Source organism: Staurois parvus, unplaced genomic scaffold (assembly GCF_062004578.1).
Source record: "Staurois parvus isolate SC_StPar_1 unplaced genomic scaffold, SC_StPar_1.0 ptg000149l, whole genome shotgun sequence".
NCBI classification, from domain to species: Eukaryota; Metazoa; Chordata; class Amphibia; order Anura; family Ranidae; genus Staurois; species Staurois parvus.
This window is the reverse complement of record NW_028317945.1, coordinates 3,802,982-3,828,943: the sequence shown is the minus strand read 5'-3', so window position 1 is coordinate 3,828,943 and position 25,962 is coordinate 3,802,982. Positions and strand designations below refer to the sequence as shown.

The following is a 25,962-nucleotide window of genomic DNA, read 5'->3' as shown; positions in this document are numbered from 1 at the left end:
TAGACAGATTTCACCTCGCCTTCTATCATGCTGACCAGTTTTGCCAAAGAGGAAGTTAGAGAAAATCTGCAACAGAGTCACAGACAGAAATACAAATTTGGGGTTTTATCTCTCCCCTAATCTACTAAAAAAAATTTTATTTCTGTCTTTTTTGTTGAAGAGTTCCTTTCACTTCCTGTACGGTTAAACATTGCCATAGGGGCAGGAATTAGTGGGTAAATCTATCCAACAAGCCCTGATTAGCAGTAAACCCCTGCAGAGGTTTTAATCCTCCCTCACTCTATCCAAAATTAAGAAAAACCATTGTAGCTGGACATACATTATAAATAAAGTCAATGATGTTCCTATAATTACATTGTCATAGTGTCATTCATAATTGGAACTCTTTAATCTAGATATATATTGATTATCACATTCATAAAACTGCTAGTAGAAGTGTAAGAAATTTGCCTGTTTAATGACTTTCCATATTCCTCTGCATGCTAGAAAAGTAGTGTGAGGCAATCAGTCTAACAGTGAGAGCTTGCTTTCAGGAGGTATCCTTTACTGTCCAGTCATCAGGCTCGGGCAAGCAAGCTGTGCTACCTAAAATGATGAGAGAAAAAACAGAGTTACCAACCTGGCATGGATATTAGGCTTGCTGCCTAGATTTGCAAATCTTTTGCTACATAAAACATCCATTCTTGTATTTTCCAATTTGCTCTTTTACAGTAAACTTGATATGTTAAAAAATAAATCCTATATATACAGTAAGTATTTCAACTTTGAATTTAGCCATTTAGCCAAAATTATTTTTTTTATTTTACCCAACAAACTCAAATGTGATCATAGTGCAAGTTCCCTGATAAATTCATCAACAATTTATTTGTATACACTTTTTATACATTTGAAATTAATGACTAACTGTCGTATTATTTTAGAGATGATTGCAATATTCCTGTGTGTGTGAAACTCCTTCTACTCCTCAGTATGTGCTTGTTAAGGAAAGGACTTGGTTCTGATGATTCTCGCAGAAGCAAAAGATCATATCATCTAATTAGCTGCCACATACTAGCTGACTGTAGTGGACTGTGGATGACTTAATATCAGTTTGATAGGAAGGAGTGCTTACAGTGAATGTGACTGCTGTGTGTAGACAGCCTGTGCTCCCTGGTTTGCATATCTTTCAGTGTGGGTGAAGAAGGAGTCAGGGTAAATGTACAATCATATGAAAAACTAAGTACACCCCATGGAAATTGTTGCCGTTTTTTACATATATGAACAAGTAAACATTAAAGTGGAACTAAACTCTCTCAATCAACATTAACTATTTTTATGTTCGATATTTTTATTGAGGTTTTAACAAACATAACAGAAGATGTCAAATGGTTCAACAAGAGGATAGAATGAGAAATATGTCATAGTACAAATTAAACAAGCATATTGAACCCCTCCAAGTAATGGGGGGGGGGGGGTTGTAGAAGCCTAGAGAGCAGTAACATCAGAGGTATCCTCACAAATGTGTTGAACTTGTGAACGAGGTAGTTGAGAAAGTATTAAACGGGAAAAATGGGGGGGGGAGGGAGGGGGTATAACTTGGTAGAGGAGGAGGTACCAGCTTGGGGTGGGTTTGGTTAATGGGTCATATGTGGGTATGTGGATTTTTAATCAAAGTTGTATAGTGCATTTTGGGTGTTGTAACCAACGAGCCCATTGAGGGGTGAACTTATGTTGGGAGAAGTTATTTGAAAATGACCTCTTTTCCATGTTACATTGGAAATTGAGATCTCGAATCAGGGATGTAAGAGAAGGAGAATTGGTGGTGTTCCATAGTCTAGTGATGTTAATTTTGGCTGGAAAAGTATGTGAGTGATAATAGTGCAGGAGTCAATTGGAAATTTTTCACTTCCTATATGCAGGAGCGCTAAGGAGGGGTTTGGGGTATTCATGGTTCCAGATATTTCAGAGATGAGTTTGAAAACGCTATTCCAATATGATCTAAGTGATTTACAGTGCCACAGGATGTGTAGAGTGGAGCCTATTTCACCACATTGTCTCCAGCAAGAGGAAGAGTGGTTTGGATAATAGATCAAGAGTTTAACCGGGGTGAGATACCATGGGTGGAGGATTTTCAGATATAACTCCCAATGGGAGGTGAACCGGGTGGATTTGTAAGTAACGCTAAACGGCCTTTCCCAAGCTTGTGTTGTAATATTCTCTGAGAGTATTTTTTCCCAATTTGTTAGGGAAGTAGTATGTAGGGTAAATTGCAGATTAGTGAGGTATGTGTAAAAGGTGGAGATGCCCTTACCAGGATATTGCATTTTGGAGAAGACGTGGTGCGCAGTTATTGGGATCTCCGAATAGCGAGATATTTTTGTTATTTATAGACAACGTATGATTCTTAAATAGGTATAGTATTCAGAAGGAGGAAGATTGTATTTACTCTGAAGGTCATGAAACGGGTATATATGTTGATTGTCATAGAGGTCAGTGATGTGTATTATGCCTTTTTTTGTCCAATGTGTTAAGTTAAGGGATGGAGTAAGGCTATGTAATATATTGAGTGGCGTAGGGATGCGTCTAATGTCCTTGAATTTGGTGGTGAGGAGGTCTTGCCACTCCTGTAGGGTGGCTTTGATATAGGGGTGTTTCCAATGGTATGCGGATTGGTGTGTACGTGGGATTATATTATATGTTCTGAGGGTCAAGGGGGTGAAATGGGTGAGTTTCCAAAATGGACCATATTTTATCGTTTGAAGGGTTCCACCAAAAGTATATTTGGTCAAACAAGGTGGCGTTTTAGTAAGATTTCAAGTGAGGGAGGCCTGCACCTCCCCTAAGTGTGGTGCAAATAGGAAAGTTGGTAGTGCATCTGGCTTTTTTGGAGTTCCAGAGGAATTTCGTGAGGATTGTTTGCAGTTTGGAGAAGAATACATTAGGAACTGGTATCGGGAGCGAACAGAATATGTATAGAATTTTGGGTAGTATGTACATTTTTAAAGTCACAACTCACCCTAGTTTAGAAAGCTCTGTGGTACGAAGAGAGGTGATTTCGTGGGAGACATGTTCAATGAGTTTCTTATGGTTTGAAGGGTATACAGTAGTTGATCAGTTGTAGTTAACCTGATTCATAAGTATGGGATACTGTGGGTTTCCCATGAGAATGGGAATTGTGTAGATAGTATTTTTTGGTCATGAGGGGATATGTGGAGATTCAGTATCAAAGATTTAGGTTTGTTAAGTTTATAGTAGGAAACTAATGAGTAGTTGGAGATGTGGGCATGGATTGTCAAAAGGGATTTGTAAGGGTTGGTCACCATTAGGATGATGTCATCCGCAAATAACCTGATTTTGTGTTCTGTGTTGATATATTTGATGCCAGAAAATGATGGGTCGTCTCTGAGTTTAGCAGCTAAGGGTTCAATGAGAAGAGCAAATATGATTGGAGACAATGAGTATCCTTGTCTGGTGCCGTTTGTGATGTCAAAGGGGTCAGACAGTGTTCCATCTGTTAATACTCTAGTCGAGGGGTGTGAGTATAGGGATAGTATGGCTGTCAACAGCCAACCTGTAATTCCAAATTTCTGAAGAGTAAGTTGCATAAATTTCCAGTGTATGCGGTCAAAAGCTTTTTCTGCATCTAGGGATAATAATAAAGAAGGGCATTTCGAAAGTTGTAAATTGTGGAGGAGTAATATGATTCTTCTCGTAGCATCTGGTGCTTGACGGCCTGGGATGAAGCCAACTTGGTCTGGGTGTATTAGGGTCAGGAGATAGAAGAGGAGTCTACGTGATATTATTTTTGCATATAGTTTTATATCAGTGTTAAGCAACGATATCGGTCTATAGTTTTGGACAAGTTGGGGGTCTTTTCCAGGCTTTGGTATAGTTGTGATGATCGATTGCAACATTTCTTTAGGGAATATGCCGTTTTTGGCTGCATTATTAAAAAGCCTGGTCAGAGATGGGGATAATTCTGGGGCGAGTTGTTTATAGTATTCGTTGGTGTAACCTTTGTTTCCTGGAGATTTGTTTAATGGCAGTGTTTTAATGGCTGTTTCTATTTCTCTGGGGGAGAATGGAGAGGATATGTCATCAAGTTGGGATAGTGAAAGTTGGGGGAGTTTCGTGGTGTGTCGGAATGCTTGTATGGATGTGAGTGTAGGTTGTATGGTGTTAGGGTCATTTTCGAGGTTATATAGGTTTTGATAAAAAGTAGCAAAGGCGTTGGCTATGTCTTGTGGGTTGGTGTGTAAGGTGTGAGTTGTTGGGTGTTTGATTGATGCAATTTTAGATTTAAGGCGTTTTTGTTTGATACGTTTGGAGAGCATGGAGTTGGCTTTGTTTCCCAGTGAGTAATATTTTAGTTTCATCTTTTGGAGATTAAGGTCGTATTTATACAAAAGTAGGGAACGTAATTTGTTTCTATCAGCATTAAGCAAGGTGGAGATAGATGGGTTTGGGGATATCTTATTAATGTCTTCTTTTGATTTAATGGAGGTGAGAAGTTTGTCTATTTGTTGGTTTCGTTGCTTAGTGATATGAGAGTTAAGTTGTATGAGAATACCTCTCATGTATGCCTTGTATGTAGCCCATAATACAGAAATGGATATGTCTGGAGTTTCGATATGATCAAAGAATGAACGATGTGCCTCCAATATACGTTGCTTGAAGTCTGCGTTCTTCAGTAGGGATGAGTTCAGTCGCCATAGTCGAGGGAGTTTTGAGTGTTGATCATGGTCGAGAGAAATAGTAATCGGAGCGTGGTCTGACCAAGTAATGGTGCCAATCATAAAAGAGGTTACATGCTGTAAAGTCCATTTGTCAGTGATGAAGAAGTCTATTCTGGAATAGGATAAGTGAGAGGGAGAATAGTATGTGTAGTCCCTTTCTGTGCCGTGTTGACATCGCCAGACGTCGTAGAGATCAGAGGAATGCAGGAAGTGATTAAGGGTTTGTTTGGAGGATCTTCTATTAGTGGAGGAATCTAGGAGCGGATTTCCTATGACGTTGAAGTCTCCACCAATGATGAATCTTCCTTTTTTGTGTTGGGAGATGATCGTGTTAAGTTTGTTTTAAGAAACAAAGATGGTTTGTATTAGGTGCGTAGATATTGACCAGAGTATACAGAGTGTTTGTGATTTTACAGATCAGAATATGATAACGGCTTTGTGAGTCAACTTTTTCGGATATAAATTGAAATTGGAGAGAGTCTCGTATGGCTGTGATAATCCCGTTTTTCTTCTTTGGGTTTGTTGCCTTATAAATTGAGGAGTAATGCTGGATGTTAAAGTTGGGAGTTTTAGCGGTGGCGAAGTGGGTCTCTTGTAGAAAGAGTATATCTGCTTTCAATGATCATGCTTCTTTTGAAAGTAAGGATCTTTTGAAAGGCGAGTTGAGGCCCCTGACATTTAGCGATGATATGTTAATCCTCTTTTATGCCTGTGTAATTGATTTGTAGAAGGTAGAGCTGTCACTTGAGAAGAGGTGGGAAAAGATGGGTTTCTGCAGGGCTTGAGTGGCAGTTATCCAATGAGGGTCCGTCTTGGGTTGGTAACGATCGTTTTCATGGAGAGGAATTTTCATCTTGTGTTGAGGTACAATGAGAATAGTGAATTATACTACGTGGACTGGTACTGAAAGGAAGGAGGAGGAATAAGAAAAAACAAGTAACATGGGTAGCAGCAAGTGCTACTGCATAGGATGGGGGCTGGAGCAAATATGATACATGATAGTGATCATGCCGGAAAAGAGTTTGGAGCGATAGGAAGTCCATTAAGGGCCGTTTGCCAGTATTAGCTGAACGGATTGCAGACCCTGTTTCGGGTAATGCGGAAGGGTGTAAAACAATGTGAGGTCATGACCATTCTGCGTCCATTTGTTGTGGACGGTTAGGGGCAAATTGTGGAGGGTCCGCTGGAATGATGATCCACGTTTTCAGGAGATCTATGCCTGCTTCTAGGGTTTTGATCGTGTGTATCTTGCCTTGATGTTTGACGGAGAGCTTTGTGGGGAACCCCCACTGGTAGCCTATACCATGATTCTGTAAAGCTTTTGTTATAGTGACAAGTTTCTTGCGATTGAAAAGCGTCATTTTGGATAAGTCGGCAAATAGTTTGATATTTGCATGCGCTGGTAGTAATGCACTGGGGTTTCTGGCGGCAATCATTATTTTCTCTTTCACGTGGTAGAAATGTATGCGCGCTAAGGTATCTCTGGGGATTGCAGCTGGCAGAAATGATGGTTTGGGAATTCGGTGTGCTCTGTCTATAGCCAGTTCTACATCTGAGAGTGTGGGAATGATATGTTTCATAAGCTGTTGAATAAACAGAACTATGGCATCCGCTGTAATAGATTCCGGTATGCCACGGAATTTAATGTTGTTTGAGCGGTCCTCCAAGTCAGCTAGTTTAAAATTTATTTGGCTAATCTCTGCTTCATGATCTGCATGTGCGTCTATAAGGTCATTATGTGCGGTGCACATTTCCCCTAGCTTGTTCTCTATGTGGCGGATGCGACGTTCTTGTTTTTGGACTTCGCTGGAGATTTGGGATAAAGTCATCGTCAAGTCACTGTGCAGCGTTTGTCGCAGAGAAAGAAGCATGTTCTTCATAGAAATTTCTGTGATAGGTTGGTCAGAGGCAGGATAGGAATCAATCAAAGGTGGAGAGTTGTCAGGATTTGAAAGCGAAAAGGAAGGTTGGCTGTCAGAGGGGACATCAGTGTCCAATCTAGGCCTGGACTTGGCTGGGCTAGCAGTCGTAGGAGAAAGGGGATGAGATGACTCACCCGGGTCTCCTGGGTACAGTGGTGCCTTCAGCCTGGGGTCCGGGTGGTAAGCTGTGCCTCCCTGCGTGTCTCTCTCATGTGAGGAGAGGCTGCCTGTCACGTCGCCGGCACCATCTTGTCTAGGGGGACTGAGGGCTGGGAAGAAGTTTGTGAGTTTCTCCGGTGCTTTACGTCGGCGGGTCATGACAGATTATGCTTCTGTCACCCTCCGGTTCCTGTGTGCAGTGATTGCTGGGCTCTGGCTCGGTGTGAGCCGCTGATATACTGGCGGGCGGACGGAGCTCAGGTTAAGGAGCTGTCATCCGTCGGCCGGCTGCGCATGCGCCCCTCCATTAACTATTTTTAATTCTAATGCTGCTAGCGTTAGTAAATAGATAGGAAGGTATATTATGTTTTCTTGTTTTAAAGGAAAAGTATAGCCATTTCTCCTAAGGCTCATGGGAGTGCAGTTTGTTCTCACTGACCCATTTGCAGCCCACTGTCCGCTAACATCACAGAGCTGGTCAGGCTCTAAAAAGATCCCAACCATCTGCTGAAAGCCTGAGCCAGCCACTCCCACCCTCTCAACAGCCCGTGCTCCAGCAAGTCCTGGAGGGTCAGAGCAGAGAGCCGGAGACTGACAGTCACCGGCTCTCTGCTCAGAGCATAGGGGAGATCTGAGCGATCAGCAGTCACTCAGTTGGATCAATGCTGCATCCACCTAGGCGGAAGTGAGTATAATGTTTTTTTGGAAAGCCCGTACTTCTCTTTTAACTTTTATTATTTTACATTTATTCATTTACTTCCTGGTTTCTGTCTTAGGCAAGTAATGCATCCCAGGGGTCTTCATCTGCATTTTTTTTTCTTTCATCTGGAGGAGGGAAGGAGGGGCTTTCTCAGCTATACACACCCTCCTCAATCTGTTTTGCCAAATGCCTTGAAGGAAAACCAAACCTCCCACTTGTGTATAATGCACCACTCTATCTTTACATTTATGGTATTGCTACCACTATAAACAAAACAAGTTAATTATTAAAAGCCCCAAAAATTATTTTTGGGTGAAAGTAGAGGTGTAGCATACACTATTCAACAAATGCAGGGCGTGGCTGTATGGCAAATTGAAGTGACATCATAGGCCACACCAGATGTGACAAACCGGAAGTGATGGAGGAGTGGCCCAGATGAGATAGTATGAAATAAAAAAGGTATTAGCAATATCACACTATTGGGGCTTTCTCTTTCCTTTACACATTGGGTTTATTCATCTAAGGGAGGAGGAGCTGATGATCCAGCTGGAGCCATATAAGTGGTGCATGGCAGGAAGCGCAATTTGCCAATCATGATGTTTTGGTGAGTGTGTGTTTACGGGCAGTGGTTTCTCACAAACTCACGTGGTGTAATGTGGAGGAGAATCTAATGAAGAATTATTTATGTGGAATTTTATGGACTATATGGACTATATTGGTATTTATTAATCATGAGTGAACACTGGGTGGTATTTAATGTACATTTATTAATAGTTGAATGGTGTATGTTACAGGGCTTCTTTCACCCAAAAATAATTTTTGGGGCTTTTAATATTTAAGCACACACTCCTGCCTGCATACCAAGCTAAGGGCAGATGGATTCCAGGAAGTATATCCTACATGAATCATTTGCCCTTACTCAAGATGACCCCAGCTGGGGGGGGGGGGGGTTCAGAGTGATTTCTCAAAAAAATAAAGCATGGAGACATGGATGGATAGGTGAGTTTGCTTTGAATATTAAAATGAACTAAATAGTGTTTTCAGTTTGTGGTGCTCAGATACAGTTTAGTTCCACTTTAAATCTCCACTCAAAAAGTGCCAACAGGTAGAGGTGATATACTTGAACAAATGACACATAAAGTTAACATGGTGTATGCATTTTCATAATCTTAATTCATGAAAATCCACCTGTTGCTTGTAAAAAATAAGTTAACCACAGCTTTAATCCATGAAATCAGAAATCAGATGTTCAAGATTAGGTACAAAATCTCAAAAACTCCATAGTGAGTGTGCAGAAAGTGAAGCCTCAGTTATCTTGGGTCAGGTGTTCTCTTTTCTATTGATGTGTTTGGTATCATTATGACATAATCAAAAGAGCTTTCCAAGGCCCTCAGAAATGTTGTGAATGCTCATGAGTCTGGCAAGGGATTTTTTTGAGTTTAATAAAGAAGTTTTGTAATCAATAATTCCTTCATAAGGAAAAAAAAACAAGAATTCAGCAAGAACCCCAAATTCTCATTGTGGGATCTATAGGTAACTATTGCAACAGTCAGTGTCAAACGTGCAAGTGCAAAACTAAAGTTTGCCATTTATCATACAAGGCAAGGACCAGGCCTTCTGAAACAATGTGCCATGCACTGATGAATCAAAGTTAGAGTTTGGTCATAGTAGACAAGATTAACACAAACCAAAGACAACATTGTGAAAGATGATGCTAGACATGCTATGGTTTGCCATTGCTTTGCTGCTTTAGGGCCTGGGCAGGTAGCAGTCTTAAAGTCAACTATGAACTCTGCATCATATCAAAGTGTGCTGGATCAGAATGTACTGTAAGACCATGGGAGATTCATTTGCTAAAGTTGCAGAGTGCAAAATAAGGTGCAATGCTGCATAAAAACCAATCAGCTTTCAAGTTTTATTGCCGAAGCTTAATTGAACAAGCTAAGGTTAGAAGCTGATTGGCTACCATATACAACTGCACCAGATTCTGAGTGCACCGGTTTTAGTAAATCTCTCCTCATATGTCCAAAAGTTCAAATCAAGATGGATATATCAACACGATAATGACTCAAAGCACACCCTTGAAATGGTGTGGAGATTTTGAAACAGGCAGTTGTGTAAGGAAACTAAAGCTTTTAAAAACCAAATTTTGCATGAAAGAGTGGTCAAAATGTTCAACAAATTGTCAGAGACTAGAGGGCGGTTTTGAAACAGCAAAAGGGAGCAATGCCAGTTTCTAAGCCAAGGGTATATTTACTTTTTCAACAGTACATCATTACGTCTTTTCATATTTTTGTTACATACATTTCTGCAAAATGCTAATTTTCTTTGGTTGTTTATCCAGGTATGTCACCATAACATGTAGGTACTGCTTGATTAAAGATCTAATGGTTGCCTGTTTAAATATGTTGGAAAAGGCAACAATTTTCATGGGTATACTTATTTTTTCATTTGACTCTCCTTTATAAATATGGTTCAGAATTGCAGCAGTTACAGACTGTTGCACAGCTAAATCCAGAAGCATTCACAGGAACTTTGAATTATGTCTGGCCATTTTTTAAAGATATAATTAAACATCTGGCTGAGAGTCACCAAGAACACACGGAATCTTTGGTAGCCTGGGGGAAAAGTACTCCGTAACGCTAAAATAATATAAAGAATAGCTGATAGATGGAAAAGAATCCTTAATTGCTCTTCCTTTGTTGTCTACATAGGACTGGCTGGTTCCCTGAGGCTTACGTAAAATCACTGGATGCAAGCCAAGATTCAAGGCAAGAATGCAATTATTTATTTATAGAGGAGGTTGAAGGATCTAGTCTATGCTTCTTGTGCTACAGCAGTTTGTAAATGGCCATATCATTGTGTTCTTTTATTCTGTATAAATTAATCTATATTGCCTACTTTCAGAATAGCTAAAATTATTATATACAGAATAAAATGCAAAAGACATTCAAGGCAGGTTTTAAAATTCTAATGTTATTATAGTAAATGCTGTTACAGAAATGTACATCTTTATTCTGTTGTTTATTTATTCCTCTTTTTGTCATTGCTGAATATGATGCAATGAAAGCTTTTCATATCCACATACAAGCTGTGCTTACAGACTGATAAAGAGGGGCAGCAGAGAAAGACACACACAATATGAGGGTAATAAAAATTTAGCAAACTGACCTTTTTATTCTAACTTACAAAAACCCAAGCATCGGTTAAAGCAGAATTGTAATCTGTTTTATTTTGCCTATCCTGGTTTCTCTTTTCATCAATTTGCTAATGAATTGCTTATAAAGTAAAACCTTTACATTTTCATTATGATCTTTTCATTTATGAACTCATCTCTAGCTCTCTTTGCGTCTTTATTCAATGCTGCCAGATCATGCCTGTTAGAAGGGGCCAGCAGGATGCTGTACAGGAAACTGTGGTAACACCAACAGCTGACTCCCATATAGATCTTTGGTTATTGTTTGAGGGACCACAAGCAGAGGAAGGAGGTCCTGATTCCTCTATACTGATCTTTAGTTAGACCCCCTTACAAATGCTACTGTATGTCTTCTTTTAGAAACCTCACTTACAAAAGATATTGATATGCTAGAAAACAAAAATGGTGAAAGGTCTGAGGGATAAAACATATCTGGAGAGACTGCAGGAATTTAATATGTAGAGTCTTCAAGCAAGAAGGGAAAGGGGAGACATGATTGAAACCTTTCAATACATTAAGGGTGTGAATAAGGTTCAGGAGACCAGTATTTTTAATATGGAGCTAAGATAAAGAACACAGGGACATGACCTCAAACTAGTGGGAGAAAAGTTCAAAACTAATCCTAAAAAGTAATATATCACAGAAAGAGTGATTGGTGCTTGAAATAGACTTCTATCAGAGGTAGTGAGTCAGTCAACAGTAAGTGGATTCACACATGCATGGAAACATAGATCTATACTCAGACAAAAAGTTAAAAAAAAAATTAATTATTACATTTAAAAAAAATTTATAAATAAAGAAAAAATTTTAAATAATAAAAGTGAAAGGTCTTTTTTCTGACAAAACACGGTCTTGGGATAAAAAAAAAATCAATTTCGTTCATTTTTTCTCATCTATACATATAAGCTGCATTTTCAAATAAAATACCAGAAAGGAGCCCTTATACAGGTGCAAGACATCACTGGTGTTTGAGGGGATAAGTAACCATGTTAATTACTTGTATGTATTGGTATCCACAGCTTCTTCATTCTTTAATCCTAAAAAGTAATATATCACAGAAAGAGTGATTGGTGCTTGAAATAGACTTCTATCAGAGGTAGTGAGTCAGTCAACAGTAAGTGGATTCACACATGCATGGAAACATAGATCTATACTCAGACAAAAAGTTAAAAAAAAAATTAATTATTACATTTAAAAAAAATTTATAAATAAAGAAAAAATTTCATTTTTTCTCATCTATACATATAAGCTGCATTTTCAAATAAAATACCAGAAAGGAGCCCTTATACAGGTGCAAGACATCACTGGTGTTTGAGGGGATAAGTAACCATGTTAATTACTTGTATGTATTGGTATCCACAGCTTCTTCATTCTTTAAATGTTCAAACAAGAAAGTGTTGGCATCTCCAATAGCATCAAGGTTAAAAACTGGGAGAGCATTTGTGGCCTTGTACAGTTGCCTTTAGGATTCTTATTAAGATCTTAATCATTCTAATTAAGATCAGTATTTAATTACGTTAAAGCAGTTTAAAAGTGTTCTAAATGTTCTTCCTTCCAAATAGGTCTCCACCATTGCGTAGTGCACATAGTGCTAATGATCTCCTGAATGACAATGTCCGGCAACCTGCCAACATAAACAGCCAAAAAGGAAATGTGGCAAATGCTGCCCCTCCACTTCCACCACCCAACAACAACAGCATAAAGGTAATGGTGCCAAGAAAATTCCCCGATTGTTTACTAATGTCTTTGTTTTGTCTATAGCAGCATATTGTTGTACCAAAACAAAATTGTTGGGAGTCACAGTTTAACTAAACCACACAATGGTAATGATATGCTATTTACAAATTTCAGTTATGCCATTTGGAAGAAGCATGTGGACTTTTTAATATAGCGCAAAGAGTACAGATGTACTGTAACCCACAAATACTAGTCAGGATATAATATATACTTTAGTTCCAACCATTACAATTTACTGGCTCCACAACCACATTTGATTTCCCTTATTCAACCAAATACAAATCTGCACATAATCTCTAGTATAGGAATAGCCTAATTTACCTACTTTTTGCTGGCAATATACAGTAGTTAAAAATAAATATAACGAGGCTGATTTACTAAGGGTATTAGGAATCTTGACTCAAAAAATTATGTGAATATTCACTTTAATTATCCAATCATGTTAAATAACAAGTTCCTGTTTACATTGAATACCTATTCATGTGCAACTGCTTTTCATATGAGTGGATAATTGAAGTGAATATTCACACCTTTTTTTTTTAGTAAAGATTCTCCATATCCTTTAGTAAATATCCATAATTGTATTTTGATATCTATTGGATTTACGATCTATAGTTTTAAAAAAAAAAAAATTATTGCACATGTACAGTTCATATTGACTATTTCCAGCAATCGATTGGAGTTCTAGGCTCATGTTTACTGTATTTACATATTTATTTACTGAAAAAAGCCTGTTTACAAAGCTGAATAGTTGCAGTTTAAATTACACACTAAACTGAGTGACGCCCCCCCCCCCTGCTCTTTTCATATAGAGCCATTTGTAGCTTTAATTAGCAGATACAGTCATAAAGGAAATATTTACTTCAGTGCTCTCTTTCTCTTTATAAAAAAACAGAATGCTCTGCCAAGTCATGGTCATGGTGCAATTTGTATTGCATATTTTTAATATAAAGCTTTTATATTAATAATAAGGATATACACCATATTGGACTTTTTAACCCCCCAAAAAAGGAAATAGCCCAGAACTTCTTTAGTTCTTTTCATTGTTGAAACAGAAAATTAACTTGTTTCCACAAGATAAGGATTACCTCCAGAGAATATACTTTTGGTATAAGGACCACAAGTGACAACTGTGCAGACTTAGGCTATGTTCTGATCTGTGCGGGTCTTCATTCTGCATGTAGGCAGCCCATTAATTTCGATGGGCTTCCCTACATGCAGAAACATGGGGAAAAAAGTTCCCAACACTTTTTTAAATCACGCCACACTGAACTGCATGGTGCTGAGGCACCATATGGTTTAGCATGCACAAAAGTGTGCCATGGTTTCCAATGCGGGATGGAGGCGCCATTAAGAATTAATGGCACCCCTGTGTTTCTCACTCTTTGTATAAATTGATACAATTTTGCATAAAGATGTAAAAGTGCCCTACTGGAACATAAACTAGTGGTAGGGCACTTTTACATATTTTTGCACAATTTTATTCATTTATACAAAGAGCATGGTCCATACAGTATACTATCCATTCTGGCTTAATATAAGCTAGGGGACGTGCTGCTCTCTGATATTATATGATTCAATTTAGTTGTATAAAAGGGACACACATAATTTATACAATTTATTAGAAGCGCTGTCTACTTTACCCTATACCCCAATGCATCTGCTAAAGAGCAGCTCATTTCTCTGTGGGTTGGGAACACGCATGATTTAGTGCACGTTTCCTATCTGCAGATTTGTGAATCTACCTTTAAGCTGGCTATACACTAGTAGAATTTTGTTCGTTAAATTTTCTAATCAATAGAGAGGTCAAATTAACATTTGTTTTTCAGCCACGGTTGCAAGAAAAAATGAAGGAAAGCGATGAACATTTTCAAACTTCTATCAGTATCTGATTTTGTTCAGAAAATTATGGTCATTACAAAATCACATTTTAAAAGCATACAAAATTTTGAAGTGCTATCCAACAACATATGTCTAGACAACAAATGTACAAAGAAATATCTTTCAAATATTCATATGAATATTTACTAGTGTATATCCAGCTTTAGTTTTGAGTGGTACATAATGTTACTACTATACTTATCAAATTTTCCAGCTCAAATTTTGGGTAACTTCCAAACAGTCCCCCTGGAAACCTTCAATGCAGAGATTTTAGAAAGTAGATTTGGGGATAGAGGCAAAAATGAGGAAAGCAGATTATGAGAATAAAAAATCAGTGTTGCGGGGAGCTTGTGAACTAACATTATTCTCAGGCCTATAAAGTGGTTGTAATATCAACAGATCAAATGTTTATATGGTGAAGACCTTTTCCTTTTACTCGAATTGTGAGAAACTATTGTAAATATAGTTCTATCTACATTGGCATAAAATAACCCTTTCAGCTTTACATGCAGTTTTTACTCCTCTTTCCCCAGCAGGGTCCCTTTAGCTCCATCCTCACGACCATGACCCCAGAGCCAGCCTTCTGGTGGATGCAGAATGACAGCTCTGACTGTTAAACAGTATGATCAGTGTTCCCACTGTCAATCCTTGCATGGGGGATCCCCACACTGTGGAAGCGGGGAAAGTTAGGGATGTTCAAGGAACATCTGTAGTTAGGACTAGATTGTCCAAACAAGCGGAGGCAAGAAGTATTGTAGCATTGTTCTAAACTTCCCAAAGGACCAACACAATGTTATGCCTTCAAGCAACAACTGGCAAAAATAAGCAACTGTGATAGCCGTTGTTGGATAGCTTACTAGTATTGGACTTCTGAAACAAACAGATTTTGGGACCCCGCTCAGGATTAGGACTAACAGATTGCACACCATTAAAACAGACCACAGTGTGTGGAAAAACTCACTGCAAAGTGTGAGTGTAAGCTGTGCTGTGTTTTTTTTTTTTTTTTTAATAAAAGACCATATACAACACTATTTGCAGGGACAATGAATATTATGTCCAGTGACTATTATATGTTTGGAGACTGACATTGCTGACCTCTCCTGAAAATGCCATTATCTTGCCATTCATGCTGACCTTCTTGTTCTTGCCTCTTGCTTGCTTGAGATCTAGAACAAGTGTGCAGAGAAATACATCTGACTTTTATTTTGGTATTTACTGATCTGCATGCTTTTTTGAGTCAGTGACTCCAGACATATTGAAAATCATTAGTCAGCATCACAGCCCCCACATTTGACAGGTTTACTTTATTCATCAATAAATTAATGCCGAGTTGTGGATCTTCACCCTAAAAATTGTGTGAACATTCACTTCAATTATCCAATATGGGAAAAGCAAATTCCTGTTCAATAAATGTACAGATGCTTTTCAAATAATTGGATTATTGAAGAGAATATTCACACCCAATGTTCTGAGTAAAGATTCCCAACCTCTTTAGTAATATCAACTCAATTTTGTGCATGCTGGCCTAACTTATTACATTACAGGATATTAGCTAACCAGACTGGACAGAATCTAAACTTCCAATCATGTCAGACATTTGACATAGTGAGATCAGATTTTCCTGCTTTCCAACTAAGTGCCATATAGATGGAGCAATGCACTTTTTGCCAGAAAAAGAGTATTGATACGTTTGTGGTACGGTTGTACATTTTATCACCCAGTTAACTGCATGTGTTTTTTATTTATTTTTTTTTATAATTTTCTTCTGCCTGTTTATCCACTCACCCATTTTGTGTTCACAGAAGGCTCCAGGAGGTTTGCGTGGAGAACTCTTCCCTAGGTAGGAGTCAATATCAACCACCCATATTAAGTGATTGAACCTTTTCCATTTATACAAGATGTATTAGTTTTTCCATTGCTTTAGGATAGTAAGGATCTCCTTAACCCTTACCATAGTTTTTTTTTGTTTTGTTTTTTTTACATAGAATCAAAGCATATTAAGATCATAGAAACAATGATCTATGAACTATTATGTACAACAAGCTCATCTCTTTTACACTTATATGTAAACTAAAGACTTTATGCAGTATTCCCTTTAAAAGGGAAATCTACTCAAAAAGGAATGGACTTAGACTGATGGTCTTGTTTAAGTTGCTTTAATGGCCGACAAAACCACTGGGCATTCAGTATCTGAACAATCATAGTGGCAGTAGCACAAACTGATCACTCAAGCCTTTAGCATGGGCTGCATGTCTACCTGAACAGTAGACTTTGTAATGATATCAAAGGGATATCCAGGGAATATCCGATTGCATCTTGGGTGATCAGGAAGGAATTTTTTTCCCTGCAGGAGGAAATTGGATCATGCTTTGTTGGGTTTTTTTGCCTTCCTCTGGATCAACTGTGGGTATAGAATTATAGCTTGTTTTTTTTAATGGTTGAACTGGATGGACTTTTGTCTTTTTTCAGCTAGACTAACTATGTAACTAAATGTAGCATGGAAAAACTTTGGGCACACGCAATTTAAAGGACCTATAAGAGGTTTTTGATTTGGTAGATGGATGCAGCTTTAATCTCTATGGGATTTGTATGTCCTTCTGGGACTTTGGTGAGATATCTTTGATGCCTGAATTCCCAACTCTACACAGTTGCTGTGATCTGTCAATTTACTTATTTTTAATTGTACAGAATGGAGCCAAAAAAGTGAGACTTCCTTGATTTCATAATGGCTGAGGTTAGGCAGAGATGGGAAATCAGATGGGGGGATCTCACATCACTGTTTTCATAGATGGACAAACTTCTATAAGTCCTAATGGAAATAAAAACATCTTAAATTGACAGCAATAGTAACATGAACTTTTCATTGTCCCATTCTTTCAGGGGAACAAATCCATTTGCAACTGTTAAGCTTCGTCCTACAGTAACCAATGATCGCTCTGCTCCTATCCTCCGATGAGACTTAAGATGTGGCCACAGCTTGCACTGTGAGTCATTCCTCCATTATATGAAAACCAGTAGGTTAATGTGAACACGGCAAGTCTGGGGTCTTGAATAGAGCCATTGGGATGACAATAACGTTGAAATATCTACATCTAAAATGATCTGAATTTGCTGGCTACAAAGCAGAGATTGCACATACTGTAAATTTCTTTGAACTAACCTGGTGATTGTAAATATTCTCTATGAAACTTAATGTCAGTGTTGCTTTAATACGAGTGATGTCATCAACACTGTGAAAAAACATCTCTCTTGTGTTGGTGTCAGCAGAAAATATACCGTGGCTTGCAAATTTTTTCAGACCCCTGCCCAATTCTCTCACTTACTAGACACATGCAAATGTGATAAACCTAATGGAATTGTAATTATTATGATTCTACAGAATTTTTTTAGTGTCATTAGTTTGCACAACTAAAATAAAGGGAGTCAGTACAGTTAAAATTCAATACAAGATGGATCAGAGGGCTCTGCTTGTGAGAGCTTACAATTTAAAGTTTAATTAAAGTTTCAACAACCTTGCTTGGTGGTGCTGCATTGATTTACTTCTTGAAAACACAGCTTATTGATGTAAGCTTCCTCTGTTTATTAGATCTGTCACTTAAACACTGTTGCTCTGATTCATCAAGTTACATTTGACACAAAAAATTTGCAGAGCTATTTATCCTTTAAAACTGCATGTACATTTGTTCTGAGAAAATGGGGGCAAATGTTGTTAGGCAATTTTCTCTCCAGGTACAGGAGTGAATCAAGAAAATACCACATTATGGCCACAAGATGGAGCCGATAATGAATGAATACTTATTAACTATGATGGTCAACTCCATCTAGTTAAGTGTTCTTGCATGGCAAGACCACTTACTGTTATCTCACATATATATTCTTATTATTATAGCCAAATTTACCACCCTAACTCCTCCCACAGTTTTTACACTACATAGACAGTAATATACCAAAACGTGCGGATTGTTCCCGATTGGTGTGCTATTACTTTGTGGAACAATTCATCAAATGGTTCACGAAATATCGCCGTTTTTGTGGTAAAATTGGTCCCATAGGAATGAATGGAGGAATCCTGATAGTTTTCACAATATGGCCATTTGTTTGCAGCTTACGCCGCCCAGTGACATTCATTGAAACTGCACTCTAGCCACCTCAAATTTGAAGGGCAATTTCTAAACTGCGACTGTGTCTTCATTTTTATTATTTACTCAAGCCACTCCACCCAGTTTCTCCACCCACTCCAGTTGTAGACTACTGGTGGAGGCAACAACACTTCACACAATTTCCCCAGAAATTGTAGCTTTTCTAGCTTTTGATTGCATTTGCACAGAACAAATGTACATGCAGTTTCACAGGACAAAAGGTTCTACATTTTTTTTTTTAAATAAAGTGTATGTCCAGACTCAACAAAAATTTATACACAGACACCCCTCTTCCCCTATAGAGTAAGTCCCAGGATATTTTTTTTCTTTTACATGTTATATCGTCACCACTCTTGTAAAATATTTGCAGAGGCAGCTCCTGGGAGCTGAGTTTCTATTACTGTAGGCCTGCCCCCAGAACTTTGTCTCCCAAGTACTAATTAATTATGCACAGTCTGTGTGCAGGCTCTTGGAAATCAAGGCAGCAGCATTGTTTTACTGGGAAAGTATTTATGCATATGGAGTGGGACAGAGATGGGAGGGATAGACAGGATAGTCTAGCAGGCAGGGCTGACAATGCTGGTTAGGATTTTACAACAGCAAAGGTTCTGTGTTGTCAGCCCAAAGAATTTGGAAGCACTGGATTCTGAAAAGCTAGACACAGTAGCAACTTGGAGGTCAGTGGGAGGCACCGTCAAGCACAACATGGAACATAGAAGATTGATAGTTTGGAAAATGTTGTTTTTTTACACAGACTTCAGTGAATAATTCTCATCAATATAATGGTGATCAGCAGCACGGGCAGTCGGAAAGTTAAGTAGTTACATTTTTTTTGTTCTTCTCCCTTTAATTTGAGTGACAGACAGGAGTATGCCTAGGTTAATTGCCACCTGAGGTGGCAGTTTTGGCTCACTAGTAACTATACTGGCAATAGAATTGAGTAAGTGCCATTGCTCTTCATGTTTGTGTGATGCCCTGTATCACCAAGTCTCCCAGCAGCAATTGGGCTGTCACTTACCTACTTAATTCAAGTGTATGAAAACCCTAATAATGAACTTCCCTTATTTGCTCCCTTTTGTTCTGGTAAATATACCATGGAAAATATTTTGTTATATCTTTTTGATAAGCGCTAAAATATCTTTTGATCCGACCAGAAATATTGTGAGTTGATCATTTCCTGTGGTTGTTACCTGCATTTTTATCAGTTATTATTGTTTCAAGCTGCACAAGAAAGTTCCCCTTGGAACTTTTTATCTGCAGCATTAATGTTTTTCGAAAAAAATCACAAATTAGTATTAAAATAAATCACATTTGTACATTAATCACAAAAATACTTAAAATATGAGCTCTGGTACATAACAATCTCATTATTACAGAGACACCCTGTTTAGAAAAAGGCATATAGCAATTTTACAAGAGAATTTCATATATGATGTTTTGCTTTCATGGAAACCCCAATGAGTTTCGATATACAGCTTTACAGTCTTCCTCAGGTGAATCAGGCATTGTCAAAAAAATATTGGGTAGCAACCCAGAGCAATTAAAAAAGGTTTGTTTCCAAGCACCCCTCTTCATGGATTCAAAAGGAGGAATAAACCTGGTATCGGGCCTGCAGATGGCAGGTCACTGGCATAAAGATGCATGCATTGCATTTCCTCTGACTGACAACTCGCATTGCAACAAGGCTGACTTGCAATTGGTATTGTTAGAAGCTCATTTCTGTGGTTACTTATCACCATCCTGACCATTATTACCATCATAAAAGATTCTTTCTATATATGAATGATACAATGGCAGCGCACTGTCTATTTGATCAAGGCATCTTTATGCCAGTGACCTTTGATGATTATTTTGGTGGCTTTTCCTTGAATCACATTAGGATTCTGATAGTCAACATTGTCCATGCCTTAAGAGGGTGTGGGACTCCCTCACCTCCCGGTGGTGACCATCTGCAGGCCCAATACGAAGTTTATTCCTCTTTTTGAACACATGAAGAGGGGTGCTTGGAAACAAACCTTTTTTTTTAATTACTCTGGGTTGCTACCCAATATTTTTTTAAGACAGATCCTGATCCCCCTGAGAAAGATTGTAAAGCTGTATATAGAAACATGTTGGAGTTTCCATAAAGGCAAAACATCATATATGAAATTCTCTTGTAAAATTGCTATATGCCTTTTTCTGAACAGAGTGTCTCTGTAATAATGAGATTATTTTTTATGTAGCAGAGCTCATATTTTAGGTATTTTTCGTGACTGGTGTCGTTTAACATAACTAGCTATCTCTGTAAACTACAAAACACCTCCCCTCTATGTTATGGAGGAGAGGGGAAGGCATTCTGTAGTCCTTAAACTCTTTCTATTCTAGGTTGACAACTCTGCTTTATATATATATATATATATATATATATATATATATATATTAAAGTAAATGAGCAATGCCACCCTAGGACAGGAAGTGCGTTGCTGGCAGGATCAAAATGTGAAAAGAAATGAAAAAAGCATGAAACAGAAAACTACTGTAGCCACTGTATTTAAGGACTGGTAAGCTGCATTAAACAAAAATATCAGTGCTTGGGTTTAGATGAGCTTTTTTCTTTTTTATACTTACCTTCTCTAGAGTTCCTTAGGGCCTCTTCCTATCGGATCTACTCCAGGCAGAGGGCAATCCTCAGTGATAGAGAGAGTGGAGCTGAAATCCTGACATCAGTGCCTCTCACATTGCATAATTGTCTCTTTGAAGCACTCCAAGTACAGAGTACTATGGTAAAGCCCCCTCAGGGGGCTGGTCTATGATGGCCCTGTATTCACGGTATGCCCTCGGTCTTCCAGGTTGAATGATGCCTAGCATGATTCAACCTGGAGGACTTAGGACATCATGTGGCAAAAATGAATTACTATGGGGCATAACTCCAGAAAAAAGGGATGTATTGCAGCCTGAGCTCCTATTTGTTATTATCCCTCGATGCGTGTGTGTGTGTGTGTGGGGGGGGTATGGCTTTTAACATAAAAACAAATAGCCCAGGTTTAGGATATAATAAGTTCTAGATTGGTCTTATTTACAACAGAGAGATGTTTGGATGTCATTGAGGCAATAGGACATCATTACATTTGACTGAAGATTCTGGACATTATCGCTATGTTAAAAATATTTAGGAATGGTGTTCTGATGATCATACATAGTTTTTCTTAGTAGATAAGCGTACAATACTTATTGTAATGATTCACTGGGCACTTATGAGGTGATTTTACCCTATTTAGGTAAGAGTTGTCAAAACCTCAAGTTTACATGACTGCACAATACCAGAATCAAATATACATTTCATTATTTACTTTTAAGGCTTTTTTCTAACATAAAATGCAAAAAAGTACACATTTTCATTATGGGATTTGTTATGCTGCAAAATGAGAGAACTGAATAAGGGTCTGAAGATTTTTGCAAAGCACTGTGTATACTAGAAATATGCAAGTAGCATGTAATAAAATTATTTGTACATAAAACATGTTGAATAGAATTTTGATTGCTAAATATCTTTATAAAGAAAAAAAAGCACTTCTGAATAAATGATAATAAACAGCAGACTGACTGCATTACATTCACCATTGTTTCTTGCTTTTCATGTTATTTTAGAGTTTTCCTAAGCACTAGTAGAAGACTAGGAGCAGTTATTTAAATATACAGTTGTGTTCAAAATAATAGCAGTCAGACATCACTAACCTGATCAATCACTGTTTTTGGTAGAATATTTCTACATGGCAAATAATTTACTAGCAGGTGTAGTAGAGTAATAGAAATCCAACAGACCCAACAGTCATGACATGCATGCTGCTGATTCTGTGTAATTGAATCACTAATTGAAAGGGGCATGTTCAAAAAAATAGCAATGTGGAGTTCTGTTAGTGAGGTCATTCATTCTTTGAAAAACAGGTGGCAATTATTGCCCTTATTTAAGGAAGGAAGGCAGCAAATGTTGTATATGCTGGTTACAGTGCATTTCTCTCTGAAATTCTGAGGAAAATGGGTTGTTCCAAACATTGTTCAGAAGAACAGCGTACCTTGATTAAAACGTTGATTGGAGAGGGGAAAACATATAAAGAAGTGCAGAAAATGGTAGGCTGCTCAGCTAAAATGATCGCAAATGCTTTAAAATGGCAACCAAAACCTGAAAGACGAGGAAGAAAGCGAAAAACTACCATTCGAATGGATAGAAGAATAGCCAAAATGGCAAGGATTCGGCCAACAATCAGCTCCAGGAAGATCAAAGAAGGTCTAAAGTTACCTGTGAGTACTGTTACAATTAGAAGACGCCTATGTGAAGCCAAGCTATCTGCAAGAAGCCCCCACAAAGTCCCACTGTTGAAAAAAAGATGTGCTGAAGAGGTTACAATTTGCCAAAGAGCACATTGACTGGCCTAAAGAGAAATGGCACAACATTTTGTGGACTGATGAAAGTAAGATTGTTCTTTTTGGGTCTAGTGGCCGGAGACAGTTTGTCAGACGACCCCCAAACACTGAATTCAAGCCACAGTACACTGTGAAGACAGTGAAGCATGGTTGCGCAAGCATCATGATATGGGGATGTTTCTCATAATACGGTGTTAAGCCTATTTATCGCATACCAGGGATCATGGATCAGTTTGAATACATCAGAATACTTGAAGAGGTCATGCTGCCTTATGCTGAAGAGGAAATGCCCTTGAAATGGGTGTTCCAACAAGACAACGACCCCAAACACACCAGTAAACGTGCAACATCTTGGTTCCAGACCAACAAGATTGACGTTATGGAGTGGCCAGCCCAATCCCCGGATCTTAATCCAATAGAAAACTTGTGGGGTGACATCAAAAATGCAGTTTCTGAGGCAAAACCAAGAAATAGAGAAGAACTGTGGAATGTAGTCCAATCATCCTGGGCTGGAATACCTGTTCACAGGTGCCAGAAGTTGGTTGACTCCATGCAACACAGATGTACAGCAGTTCTCAGAAACAGTGGTTATACAACTAAATATTAATTAAGTGATTCAAAGGAAAGCAAAATCTTCAAACATTTTTCAGTTTATATAGTGAATGTTTGAGTTTGTAAAGAAGAATACAAACACTGCTATTTTTTTTTGAACAGTCTAATATTCACTTTTCTTCAATTTTTTTAGAGGAACAACACAAATTTGATATATTTTTCTTCATGTTTTGATTTGGAATAGGATGTGTAGTGTTCCCAATGCATTTGTGTGTATGGAAATAAAAGCTATTAGAAGGATTTTGAGCTTTATTCATTTTTTTCAACACACTGCTATTATTTTGAACACAACTGTCTATCTACAGTAGCAATGTGGACCAATAATAAATGGGTATATTTCCTTATTGATGTAAATTGAATAATATTGTTTCTACATTGTTCTTATAGGTAAGATGGTCTAATCTATAAGCATACAGAGAGCTGTAGCCTCTCTGGCGGTATTCCCAAGTGTAGCTCGGGGTAAAGTTTCAGTACCACAAGCGGTAACCCTGAGCTACACTCGGCATTACCATGCGGCACTGCTCCGGGATCCCTCGATCACTTACCTTGTCCTGCGCTCCCGCGATGTCCCTCATGTAGTGTCCCCTGTAATGTACTGCGGCGGATGCAGCATCTGTCATTTGGGTTCCGTCCCCTGCGAGCGTCGGGACGTACGGGGACGGAACTGGCGGGACATTTGAAAATGACAAAAAGTGACATTCACTAAATACACTAAAATCACATAGTTATACATTACTGTATCAAACCGTTTCACATACATCTTGCCCCTAGTGCTTTGTCCTGTGCCCTGCCTGCATTTTTACCATTCTTTCTGCTTGGAAACTGAGAAACGTCCATGGCGTCCAAAAAGCGTCCCTTTAGGTCAAAATCGGTTTTAGAACAGCTAGGGAACAGCGATAGTAAATTAGAACCACTTGCAGAATTGAGTGATAATGATTCGTGGGGAAATTCGTCATCAGACACTGAAAACGATTCTGTGACTTTGCTCAGTGATGTGCGAACTTGGTGCTATATTTCAAATTTCAGTGTTTTTGGTTTGATTATATTATTGAATTAAATGTATTATTATTATATTATTATTTTTTATGATTATTTATTAAATTATAATATTTAATTTCGTGTTTCAAATTTTAACATACCCGGGATGTTTACTAGACTCTTCTTCGGACAGATTTCAGTGAGTTATTCCTAAAAATTACAGGCCTATAATAAAAAAATACATATTTCCATGCAAAAAAATGTACCGCTTTGAGCACAGAAATATGGACATAATCAGACCGCTAGGGAGGTTAAAGTAGAACTATAGGCAAAACTTTTTTTTTTTCATTTTGGATAGAGAAAGCGACGGTAATAACCCCTGTCCAATTTTTTTCACCATCTGAACCCCATTGTGAAGATTTCCCTTCACTTCATGTCCCATAGGTAAAGAGGAAGTGAGAGTAAATCCCTGAAAATTAAGGGAATTTCTTGGGGACCCCCAGGTCACCAGATCTGGTGTCCCCATTTAAATATTTCCCCTCTATTTCTTTTCTAGGGACAACCCAAAATTTGGGATTTTTTTTTACTTTCACTTTTAATAATAATGGTAAACAGAACAAATAGAGAGGGTGAATCTCTCCAACGGGGGCATGGACAGCAGTAAAAACTGACAGGTGTTCTAATCCATCTCTACGCTGTCCAAAACTGAAAAAAAGTTTTGGCTTTAGTTATATTATGATGATAAAACCAGGAGAACATTGTATTGCTGTAATTATTGTGTGGTTCTAGTTGTAATTCTTTTTTTTCTTTGCACTGTTACTTTGATGTTTAACACTCTGGGGTTTACTTTCCACCACAATACCTGAATGCGTTCTCTCTGTTTTCCCTGTGTTTCCTCTGGGTCATCCAGTGTCCTTCCACAATCCAAGAACATACCAGTTAGTTAGTCTCCCCTAATCCAAATTCACCCTAGAGCAGCCTTTCTCAACCGGGGCTCTGTGGAACCCCAGGATTCCTCCAGAGGTTGCTAGGGGTTCCTTGAGCAATGAGCAGTGTCTGCCTCTTAGATAAGTAATTGTTGACAGCAATGATCTTTTTAGCTCCATAAAGATTTTATTAAAGTTTTAAACAAAGTAGATTGCATATACAAAGGAGGTCGAAAGAAAATAATTATTATTGTTTTCCAAAGATTGTATAATACACTGTAGAAAAAACTGTAAATGTTTATTAAGAAGCAATAAGTGGTTGGCTCCAAAAAATATTGTCCTTAGTCAGTGTAGAGCGGATTAAATGTGAAAAAGTAGAAGAAATGTGAATCCGCTAATGAAAGTTCTCAGGGTTAAGCATACTGGAGTCAACTATCTGCCAGTAGTTTTTGATAGAGAGGGCAGGTCAACAGTGATTTGAGGGATAGACTCTGGTATGCCGCAAAAACTAACAAGGCAGTAACCAGTTCTGGTGGACCAAAATTTGCAATATAAGAAATGCTGAAGCATGAAGTAAAGAGCTTAAAAGACTATGA

General features: G+C 38.2%; 1 protein-coding gene and 1 long non-coding RNA gene across 2 annotated transcripts in view; one reads left to right on the top strand and one right to left on the bottom strand.

Moving 5' to 3' along the window:
* BAIAP2L2 (BAR/IMD domain containing adaptor protein 2 like 2) overlaps positions 1 to 17,825 on the top strand; it is a 90,180-nt gene extending 72,355 nt beyond the window's left edge. Inside the window, exons 11-14 of the mRNA XM_089674257.1 lie at positions 10,211 to 10,267; positions 12,255 to 12,396; positions 16,113 to 16,150; positions 17,191 to 17,825. Coding sequence (XP_089530383.1) covers positions 10,211 to 10,267; positions 12,255 to 12,396; positions 16,113 to 16,150; positions 17,191 to 17,266 — 313 coding nt within the window. The 3' untranslated portion in view covers positions 17,267 to 17,825. The remainder of the gene's footprint in view (positions 1 to 10,210; positions 10,268 to 12,254; positions 12,397 to 16,112; positions 16,151 to 17,190) is intronic.
* LOC149464661 (uncharacterized) overlaps positions 437 to 25,962 on the bottom strand; it is a 61,566-nt gene continuing 36,040 nt past the window's right edge. Inside the window, exon 2 of the long non-coding RNA XR_016312336.1 lies at positions 437 to 585. This is a non-coding gene — a long non-coding RNA (uncharacterized LOC149464661). The remainder of the gene's footprint in view (positions 586 to 25,962) is intronic.